The sequence below is a fragment of the Dipodomys spectabilis genome, unplaced genomic scaffold, assembly GCF_019054845.1.
Source record: "Dipodomys spectabilis isolate Male_0828 unplaced genomic scaffold, ASM1905484v1 ptg000060l, whole genome shotgun sequence".
Taxonomy (NCBI): Eukaryota; Metazoa; Chordata; class Mammalia; order Rodentia; family Heteromyidae; genus Dipodomys; species Dipodomys spectabilis.
The window spans coordinates 1,220,487-1,231,258 of record NW_024870737.1 but is presented as its reverse complement, the minus strand read 5'-3'; the positions used below and the strand labels follow the sequence as shown (position 1 = coordinate 1,231,258).

The 10,772-nt window shown below is 48.3% G+C and overlaps 1 protein-coding gene across 2 annotated transcripts; it reads left to right on the top strand.

The window, feature by feature from the left end:
• Window positions 1-353: 353 nt before the first annotated feature.
• Window positions 354-5,640, top strand: Hmgb3 (high mobility group box 3). 2 transcript variants are annotated; one of them, XM_042680374.1, is made up of 5 exons: window positions 354-445; window positions 2,642-2,796; window positions 3,067-3,206; window positions 3,961-4,135; window positions 4,652-5,640. In XM_042680374.1, the coding sequence occupies exons 2-5, from the start codon at window positions 2,647-2,649 to the stop codon at window positions 4,787-4,789; spliced, it is 603 nt and encodes a 200-aa protein (XP_042536308.1). In that variant the 5' UTR covers window positions 354-445; window positions 2,642-2,646; the 3' UTR covers window positions 4,790-5,640. The 2 variants fall into 2 exon arrangements, with proteins under 2 accessions (XP_042536308.1, XP_042536307.1); XM_042680373.1 differs by lacking the exon at window positions 354-445 and adding an exon at window positions 597-696.
• Window positions 5,641-10,772: the final 5,132 nt, after the last annotated feature.

The window sequence follows — 10,772 nt, the reverse complement described above, 5'->3', positions numbered from 1 at the left end:
CCAGGGGCCAGGGCGTGGGGCGCCCCAGCTGGCGCGTGTAGGGAGCAGAGGGCAGAGCCACGAGATTCACTTTGCTCGTCTGAGGGCAAGACCTCCGGGAAAGTCGAGACCACCTCTCCAAAGTTAGACTTTAGGCCGGTGGTGCGGGGTCGGCGAGGGGAGGAGGTGGGGTGTGAGAATATTTTTATTCTGTGTTTTGCCTCAAGACACCGGCGTCGGCGGGTTGTTCTGTTTGAATGAATAATCCCAGAGGCCGCGCCCAATGGGCGCCAGAGCCTACTTAATATGCATGAGGCTCTCAGCCAATGGTTGGGCGAGGAGGCTGTTTTAAACGGCGGAGCCCGCTGGCCAATCAGGCGGCTCTCGTGGAGGCAGCTAGCGCGAGGTTGGGGAGTGCTGAGCCGCGCGTCGTGCCCTGCGCTGCCCAGACTAGCGAACAATACAGGTACGTTTCGCACGGCCCGCGCTCGTCGCCACGGCCGCCGCCGCCGCCGCCGCTGCTGCCGCCGCAGCGCCCTCACAACTTTCCGGCCCGCACCTCCGCGAGCGAGCGAGGGAGCGAGCGAACCACTAAGCGAGCGACTGAGCGAGCGAGCGCGCCTGCCGCCGCCGCCTCCCACTGCCTCGCCTCCCGCGCCCTTCCCGCTCCTTCGCCTTCTGTCTAGCTAGGTGGACGGGAAGGAAGCAGCGAATCAGGTGTTTAAACTTTTCAAAATGCTTTCTCCTCTGCTCCCGGGTGTCGGCTGTCGGCCTCTCCGCGGAGCCCGTGTTGGCCGAAGGGCAGCCCTCCTTCCAGGCCAGATGTACCCGCAGCTGGGGCGGGAGCGGAGGGGATGAAGGGGCGGCTGCGGCTGTGGGCAAAGCAGGCGAGGCGCGCGTTCCAGCGCCGGGCGGCAGCGGCAGCGGGCAGGAGCGGGAGCCGAGGGCGGTGCTGAGGCGCCCAGCCCGGGACGGACGCGGCGGGCGGGCGGCGAGCGCCCGGCGGGGACTGCGGCGCGGGCAAACTTCGCTGGCGGCTCTGAGCCGGCGGCGCTCGGGCCCGCGGGCTTCGCTGATGGCCCTGCATTAACATGGCCGTCGCGGAGCGCCCGGCAGCCCAGGGTGGGGGGGGTGTGGGCCAGCTGCCCCCCGCTCGTCGCCTGCCGCTACCGCCGCGGGGTAACATGGTGGCTGGCGCGGCGTGGTGCGTGACTCCGGCGATGGGAGGAGAGGTGGGCGGCGGGCTCGGGAGGCGGGTAGCGCAGTCGGCCCCGGGCGGGCAACGGGAAGGACGGGGGGCGCCACCGCGGGCTCCGGCGCGGCGGAGCGTCATGGCTGCACGGGCGCCTTTGTTATCCCGAGGAGTGCGCCCCGCGTCGGGGGGGGGGGCGGGGAGGTCCGGCCCGCGGCCCGGGCGGGGCGGGGCGGGGTGGGGGCCGACGAGCGGGCGGCGGCGGCGGCGGCGGTGGCGGGGGCCCGGGCCGCTTTGTTCGCCGCGGCGGCCGCGCGCGGATCAGCCATTTTAGCGAGCGGGGCTGGGAGGCGCGGCGGGCACCTCCACCCCTGCCGCGGCCACCACCGGCCAGGCCCCGCCGCCCCCCGCCGCCGCCCCCCGACGCGCCGCGAGCCCCCCAGGGGTGGCAGCGGCGGATTTCACGGGCACTTTCTTTCATCCGGAGGCATTTGACAAAATGGAAGGTGAATTACGGGTGTCCGGAGGGCCCGGCCCAGAGCCTGAGGCGGTTGGTCGGGTGCGGGTGTCGGCTGCTGGCCGGTGCTGGCCGGATTCCGAGTCTGGCCTCGGCCCGCCCCGCCCCGCCCCGCCCGTACGGCCGCTGCGGGGCTAATGCAGCCCCCCGCAGGCGGGCGCTACCATGGGAAGCGCTTTTGGTTTTACATGATGACCTTGGGTGTGGGAAAAGGAAAAGATGGCGGGAAGCTGGGGGGGGGGGGACAGGAACGATGACATGCCACAGCTGCATTTTCATTTGGAAACTTTAGGAAAAGTATGCCGGGCTGGACCTGTATTTGGCCATCCTTACACATGGGTCACCCCAGCCCTTTCTATGTCCCATCCTCTTTACAGTGAATAAGTGACGGATTTCCACTCCTCGCCCAAGAGATACCTGCTCTGGGAGGATTGCAAATGCTGGTTTTCTAAGCCCCAATGCATCAACAATAACGACATTTCTTGTATTTCTATTCAAAGCTTTTACTTTGATTGGATTTGATTTAGCAGCCGGTGAAGGTGATGTTTTAAGTGGACCAGTAAAAGGGCAACCACCTAGCCTTAAGTCTCTATCATCTGCCACCAACCCCCTTACAAATATCCCCTCTTGGCGCTTTGTGGTTGTTTACAAAACGTAGTAGCTCAGTCATGCAGTCCCCAGCACCCAAGTAGGCGATCCAACCCCATTTGAAGAACTTGATCCGCTCTGGAGAAGTAACTTGCAAACCAGCGCGCTTCACGCTGGTCAAAAGTTAAATGACAAGAGACAGTGAAGCTGATTTCCTTGCTACTCTGCCTTCTGACGTGGTATCAGGTGTGGCGGAGAGGCAGGTTCCTCATAGAAAACTTACAAGGTTTACTCTGCTTTTGACATCTCTTTATAATTGTATATTTTACGGAGCTTTTTCCCCTTTTGTCTTCTATCCATCACAGTCAACATGGGTAAAGGTGACCCCAAAAAACCAAAGGGCAAGATGTCTGCATATGCCTTCTTTGTGCAGACTTGCAGGGAAGAGCATAAGAAGAAAAACCCAGAAGTTCCTGTCAATTTTGCAGAATTTTCCAAGAAATGCTCAGAGAGATGGAAGGTATTCTACTTTGTATGCTCATACTAGTCTTAGTTTACACTGGGGGAAGGGGAGCAGAGGGGGAATTGTTCTCCTTCAAAATCACCCCAGGTGGCTGGCTTCTTCAAACCCAGACTGCTCTTTCTTGTCTTTGGAGGTGTGTATTTTTAAAACCCCACAGGGGATGTGAAGCCTTTACCTCCTTTTGCAAGTAGTTTTACAGATGCCCAGTTGGGCAGGCGAGTTGTCAGTTTTTTCAGCAATTTAGTTAACAGGTCTTGCTCTTTGCAGACAATGTCTGGGAAGGAGAAAGCTAAATTTGATGAGATGGCAAAAGCAGATAAGGTGCGCTATGATCGTGAGATGAAGGATTACGGACCAGCTAAGGGAGGCAAAAAGAAAAAGGATCCAAATGCCCCCAAGAGACCACCGTAAGTAACTCTAGGATTTGCGATAACTCACGGCTTTCCCTTTTCAAGTCAATTTATGGTAAAGATGTTGAGATATTTAATGCAAAATCGTCTGTACTTTCAGCTTTTGGGGGTGCAGTACAACTGACATTAGATCTCAGCTCGCTGCTCTTGATGATCAAGGACTTTATGCTTGAACCCCTGTTCAAGCCGTCCTTTGAAGGTTGATGTGTTGTCCATATTGTTAAGGGTGATGTTTGTGGATACTGTGTATTTTGTGTGTTCGTGCACACTGCTGGTTGGCTTTCACAGTAGAAAGGTGGGCCTCTTTCTTTCTGGGTGCCAGCCTTCTTAGGCACATTTAAAAAAAAAAAACTATTTACCAAGTAAAGCAAAGCTAGAGCATAGTACCTTTCAGTAACATTGTGGACTCTTAACTTTGTAGAATCCTGTGTATAGGTGTGTGGTGAGACCTTCCAAAACCCGTCAGGACTTGTAATGTTCTGTGCACAATATGATTTTCACTTTGATAAGAGATCTTCATGCTAAAAATAATATAAACTCGAGTTGGACATGGTGATAGATGCCTCCAATTCTGGATCTTAGGAGAGTGAGACAGGGAAGATTGTGAGTTCAAGGTCAGTGTGAGCTACATAGTAAGACCTGTGTCTCAGAATGAAAGGAAAAATATATATAAGCTGAGGAACTTAGGAATTTAACCCAAACTAATCTTTTTGTCCATTTTCATTTAATATATGTATTTCTCTTCCACAAGGTCTGGATTTTTCCTTTTCTGCTCAGAATTTCGTCCCAAGATCAAGTCTACAAACCCTGGCATCTCTATTGGCGATGTGGCCAAGAAACTGGGTGAGATGTGGAACAACTTAAGTGATAATGAGAAACAGCCCTACATCACCAAGGCTGCAAAGCTGAAAGAGAAGTATGAAAAGGTATGTTACACTGTATTTTGCCCTGCTTTTTGTGGGTAATAGTGGGGGCGTGGCTATGCTAATGTAGTCAGCCTAGCATGCAGAGGCCCTCTTCCCTATAAGGTCAGCCTTCTGTGTTCCTATTTACACTTCTCCCAGCTCTTTGTCACAGAGACTAAGACAACTTTAGGCAAGCTTGAATTTTTTCCTCATCCAGTATTTTTTTTCCTCTTGGCTTGCTCACAATGAAACCCAGGGGCCCACTACTTTACCTACCACTGACTGCCCTGCAGCTTCACTCTTCCTACAAAAAATGTTTTACTGGGGTCACATCTTCACTTGACTCGAAGGATACTGGGGTAGAACACCTCAGTTAAAATTTGACTAGCCGAAAAACAGATGTTGACATAGAACAGAGCCCTATGCTCCCTTGTTTTCAGTGCCTGCTGCTTGTCTTGAGTTGAGGACTTACCTTTTGGTCTAACAGCAAGGTGAACTTGGCTACTCACTTCAAATGTGTTTTCCTGTTCCTTCTAGGATGTTGCTGACTACAAATCTAAAGGGAAATTTGATGGTGCTAAAGGTCCTGCTAAAGTTGCCCGGAAAAAGGTGGAAGATGAAGATGAAGAAGAGGAAGAGGAGGAAGAAGAGGAGGAGGAGGAGGATGATGAATAAAAAAAACCTATTGATCTGTCTCCTTGTGAATATCTTAGAGTAGGGGAGCGCCGTGATTGGCACATCTCTTATTTGAGACGTGTCTATTGCTCTTATTAGGTTTAATTACAAAATTTGATCGCGATCATTGTAGTCTCTCAAAGTGCTCTAGAAATTTTGTCAGTGGTTTACATGAAGGTAGCCATGGGTGTCCAGAGCACCTGAAACTGTATCAAAGTTGTACATATTTGCAAACATTTTTAAAAAGAAAAGGCACTCGTGTTCTCCTCTCTGTGCACTTTGCTGTGGGTGTGACAAAACATTTGAAGATGTTTCTGGCATTTTGTTTTCAATCTGTAAGGTGGTGTTAACTCTATGGTTATTGGCTAGAAATCCTGAGTTACCAGCTGTACATATCTATAGTTTGTAAAAAGAACAAAACAACCAAGACAGACTCTTGATGCTCCTTGCCTGGCGTTGAGGCTGTGGAGGAAGATGCCTTTTGGAGGGGCCGTAGCTCAGGGCGTGCACTGTGAGGCTGGACCTGTTGACACTGCAGTGGGCATCCATTTAGCTTCAGGTTGTCTTGTTTTTGTACATAGTGACATAGCATTTGCTGCCATTCTTAGCTGTGGAAAGGGGGGGGGGTCGGCTGGCATGAGAAGTGTATTTTTTTTTTTTTTTTAGTTAAGTGTGGTAGGTTTAAAACCCTTTGTTTTTACACAAACTGGAACTGTTCATTGTCAGCAAAGGAAAGTTCAAGAACCTTCTGTACTTAAACACAATTTGCAACGTTCTGTTATTTTTTTGTATGTTTAGAATGTTGAAATGTTTTTGAAGTTAAAATAAACAGTATTACGTTTTTAAAAGTGTTGTTTTATAACAGCTAAACTTTCTGACTCACAGCAGTCCTAGTGAGACAATTAGCCTAGATGATCTGGTCATTTCTTTCAGTGTAGGGCAGAGATGTGGGAGGGGGCACCTACAGCAAGTCCATGATTTGCCTGCGTGTGGGTGGCACCATGGTGAGATGCAAGGTAAATGTCGGAGCTAAGATAATGCCCCAAGTAAGGTTAAGCAGGCATCAGGTTTGAGAAAGGGCTGGTGGTGAGGATGGGGGCTGGTGTGGCCACGTTTTCACTTTTGTTCGTGCCATGCCAATTTTGTGGGGCTAAATGCATTCTTAAATAGCAAGAATATCTCCCTAAGCTACCCTCCCTTCTGCTAGCACATGCAATGGCGCATGCAGGTATTGGTCGTAGTCGCCGTTTAAGGAGATTGCAAGCTACTGCTTCCATTTCCTGGGTCTGTGAGTTGGGGTGGTGGTGGGATAAGGGCACTATCCAATTTCTCCATTTGTCTTCTTCCAGAAAATCAAAAGATTCTAGGCTGATGGAATCCACCATTTGTAAGCGCCAACTATATGAAAAGTGGAATGATCTACTCACTATTGGGTCTGATTCATCAAGTGTTTTTTACTAGAAAAGGATTGCCGTGTTTCAGTGGTTATGTTAGCGGAGGGTTTGAATGGGGGTTGTGGATGCTGCTAAATGGTGATCTATGGTACCATCATTTAAAGGCTGGTTTGGACGTCCTAGCTGCACTGTGTACATTTTGCCTAGCGTCAGTACTTGGATGTGTATGAAGCACATGGTAGTGGGGTTTGTAGCGTTATAAGAAAAAGCATGTGGTGTGGTTTTGTTTCATTTTTTTTTTCCTGAAAGCTTCACTGAAGTTTCTGGCCCAGAGTCCATACTTTGAGAGTGCCACTGTCATGCGAGGTGGTGTTTTTTCCATCTCCACGTCACAGCCCCATCCTAGCTCTCCCCTGATCAGAATTGTGTGTCCTGTTTCTCTGATTCTTGCACTTATTACAAAACAAAGAGCAAAAAAGCCTTGGTTGTGAGGTTTGCCCGCGGCTACGTGTGTTTCCGGATTGTCCCTCCTGCTCCAGTGAGGCCCTTGTCACTTGGCAGTCTATGCCCAAGCTGCTGCTGCGCCTGCCCAGTACCCAACAAACATGCCGGAATTTGGGAACTGTGGCAAATATCGTCAAATAGAGAAGACAAGCTCAACTTGGAGTCATAATGGGACAGTTTCCTGTTCCTCTACCTGCTTGTAACAGGACATAGCTGTGGAAGAATACAAACTGCAAGGGAGTATTTCTCTAGTAGGTAGAAGTGGAGAACTACTGAGCTAAGTACTATTTGATCAGCAGATGCATACATACATATATATCTATTTAGATATAATATCTATCTAGATAACTTTTTGTTGGCCATGGAGCTCAAACTCAGGGCCTGAGTGCTGTCCCTGAACTTTTTTGCTCAAAGGCTAGTGCTCCACCACATTGAGCCATAGGTCCACATCCAGTTTTCTGATGGTTAATTGGAGATAAGAGTCTTACAGACTTTCTTGCCTGGGCTGGCTTTGAGCCACAATCCTCAGATCTCAGCCTCTTGAGTAGCTAGGATTACAGGCGTGAGCCACCCACACCTGGCCGATCTGAAGTTCTAGGAAATTAGGTTGAGGCCACGTAGTTAGCCCATTACCCCAAAAGATGTGCATGCCATCACAAGATGCTCCTTGAGAGTGATCCTTGCTAGCTTCTCTGAGATGATGTCAGTGGCATGGTAGCAACACCTAAGGTTGAGGTTTTCTAGGCCATAGTGTGTGTTCCTTCAATGCCAACCTGTTAGATTTTTAATCAAAAGGACAGTATTTATTTCTACTAAGCACCTTTCCCCAAACCTTTACCTGTTCCTGAATAAGATAGTGTTCTTTGGGAAGAACAAGGCTGTGATATAGCAACTATTATATCGATTGTGTATCTGTTCATGTCAATAGTGTACTTGGGGAAGTGGGGTATATTCATCTTCTGTAATAGTTTCTTAATTAGTCTTCCCAAAAAGTAATCAGTGGACTGTCTACAGTCTCTGAGATACGGAGCCTCTGTGGTTTTGGTTGATTATAATCAGGGGTTTAGGTGTGCCAACTTTAACTGTTGCCCTGAAGTAACTTCTAATGGAATGATGCCACCAAAAAGGCCAAGTGTGAAAGACTCTAAGCCTCCTTAGATCAACCTTTAAGCCAAAGGAGAAAAGAGAGAGTGGGCTTTGGAGCTCAGTGCTAGGATAACCTGTAATTTGCAGGATGCTTTGGGGGAGACTGAGAAAGTAGCCAGGGTCTTGTAACCTGCCAGCCCTGACAACCAAGGTTTTCTGAGGCTGAGACTTAGGGCTTGATTGAGAGAGCCAAGCCCAACAAGGACTTGTGGATGGGATTCATGGGGGCCACTGACTGTTCCTGGCACATGGTTCAGTTTTCTGTGGAGCCCAGTGCTACCTGGAAGGGAGAAGCTAGCGAGCCAGCTTGGTAGCTGCAGGATTTCCTATCTGCTTCAGCTTAGTGCAGCTCCTCACCCTGTTTTGTACACTGAATGTGATCCTTAGATTTTAGTTTCAGAAACAAACTACAGCACCATATTGACAAGGGGACAAAACACACGATCATCTCAATAGATATGTAAAATATATTTGAAGCCAGTAGGGACAGGAGTTGCATTCTTATAATCCTAGCACTATGGGAGGTGGAGACAGGAAGATCATGAGTTCAAGGCCAAACAGGGCAACATAAGGAGAACTTGTCTTGAAAAAACAAAAGAATCAATAAAACCTTAACACTCATTCAGGATTAAAAAGAAAGAAAAAGTAGCATTCCAAACTAGCCAAAGAAAACAGGCTGTTGGTGGCTCTCACCTGTAATCCCAGAGACTCTGGAGGCTGCGATCTGTGGACAGCAGTTCAAAACCATCCTGGGCAGGAAATTCTGAGACTTTTACCTCCAATGAACCACCAAAAAGCCAGAAGTAGAGATGTGGTTCAAGTGGTAGAGCACTAGACCTGAGCAAAAAACCTCATAGCACCCACGCCCTGAGTTCAAGTCCCAGGACCAGCACACACACACACACACACACACACACACACACAAACACACACACACACAGAAATAAAACTAGACATCTAGAACCAATTAGAACCAATTGGTTTCAGCAGGGTACCAACACCATTCAATGCTATTGCAGTCCACTTGGAGATTTGGCAGGCAGCTTTGTGCACTGTGATTCAGGGATCCTGACTTCTTCTATGTATAGCCCTCATTGACTCATGCCAATAAGCCACTGCAGATGGGTTTTAGGATCTACCCTGGAGATGTCATTATGTCATCTCATCTTCCCTGTTTTCCAGTGAAACTGGAGTCAGGAGATGTGGTCAATCTTTATGCCCAGGGGGAGAATGAAATAAACTTGTGAACATAAGGCACTGTGTCTGCCCTTCAGGGCGATGGGTCGGGAGGGGTTGAAAGTATGTGCAGATGAGAGGTTTTGGGGGATTTTATAAGGGTGGCAGCAGTGTGTGTGTAGAAAAATAAATGGATTCAAAAAATATTTACAGGGCTGGGAAGGTAGCTCAGCGATAGAGTGCATGCCTGGCAAGCATGAGGCCCTGGGTTCGATTCCCCTGCACCACATAAACAGAAAAAGCCGGAAGTGGCGCTGTGGCTCCAGTGGTAGAGCGCTAGCCTTGAGCTGAAGAGCTGAGGGACAGCGCCCAGGCCCAGAGTTCAGGCCCCATGACCAGCAAAAAAAAAAACAACAAAACATTTGCCGGGTACTGGTGGCTCAAACCTCTAATCCTAGCTATTCAGGAGACTGAGGTCTGAGAATCATGGTTCAAAGCCAGCCTGGGCAGGAAAGTCTGTAAAATTCTTAGCCCCAATTAACCACAAAACAACAGCTAGAAGTGGAGTTGTGGTCCAAGTGGTAGAGAGCAAGACTTGAGCACATAAGCTCAGGCATAGAGCCCAGGTCTTGAGTTTAAACACAGGACTGGCACACACACACACACACACACACACACACACACACACACACACACACACGATATTTAGGTGTTTTTTTTGGGGGTCCGGTCGTGGGGCCTGAACTCTGAGCCTGGGCGCTGTCCCTCAGCTCTTCAGCTCAAGGCTAGCGCTCTACCACTTGAGCCACAGCACCACTTCCGGCTTTTTTCTTTTTGCTTATGTGGTGCTGAGGAATCGAACCCAGGGCCTCATGCATGCAAGGCAAGTGCTCTACCACTGAGCCACCTTATTTAGTTTTATTTATCTTGAATAATGGCAGCTTTGTGTTCTGAGAAGCACATCTCCTTCCTCTCCTTCTCATTCCCCAGCCTCTGATGACCACTGTCCTACCTTCCATTTCTTTGTATTTGGGTCTTCTTACACTCCATATCTGAGCAAGTTCATGTGCTGTTTGACATTCTATGCCTGCTTTTTTTTACTTGCATACGTCCTTTGAAGTTCCTCATGCTGTTATGACAGTAATTCCTTCTTTTTCAAAGCTGAATGGTATTTCAAGGTGTGTGTGTGTGTGTGTGTGTGTGTGTGTGTGTGTGTGTGTACCTCTATTTCTGTATTATATATATATATGTATATATACTGTATATATAATGTTTTTGCTCCTGGGGATTGAGCTATTAAATATTTTCATTATACATTTATCTGTGCTGGATATTAGGTTGATTCCATATGTTGACTACTATAAACTAATGCTGTAATAAACATAAGAGTGCAGGTATTTTTGAGACTGTGTTATCATCTCCTTCAGTTATATGGCCAGACGACGGATTATTGAATTATATGGTAGGCCTAATTTTAATCTTTTTGAGGAACTTCCATATTGTTTCCATAATGGCTACAAAAATTTGCACCCTCATCAGCAATGTACAAGGACTCTTCTTTTCTACACATTTTTGTGAGCACATGTTATATTTAGTCTTTTTGATAAGACTCATTCTAACAAGTAAGGTAATAAGTCAAAAAGTACAAAGTTGTCATTATGTAGTATATATAAATATAGCAATGTAATATACAGTATAAAAGTTTATAGTTAATAAATTGCATAGTTTAATGGCAATTTGTTTAGAGTAGATTTTTGATGCTC

Coding starts and splice junctions, on each gene's coding strand:
- Hmgb3 (XM_042680374.1), top strand. CDS start 2,647: ATGGGTAAAGGTGACCCCAAAAAACCAAAGGGCAAGATGTCTGCATAT. Junction 2,797..3,066: donor AATGCTCAGAGAGATGGAAG/GTATTCTACTTT, acceptor TGCTCTTTGCAG/ACAATGTCTGGGAAGGAGAA. Junction 4,136..4,651: donor TGAAAGAGAAGTATGAAAAG/GTATGTTACACT, acceptor TGTTCCTTCTAG/GATGTTGCTGACTACAAATC.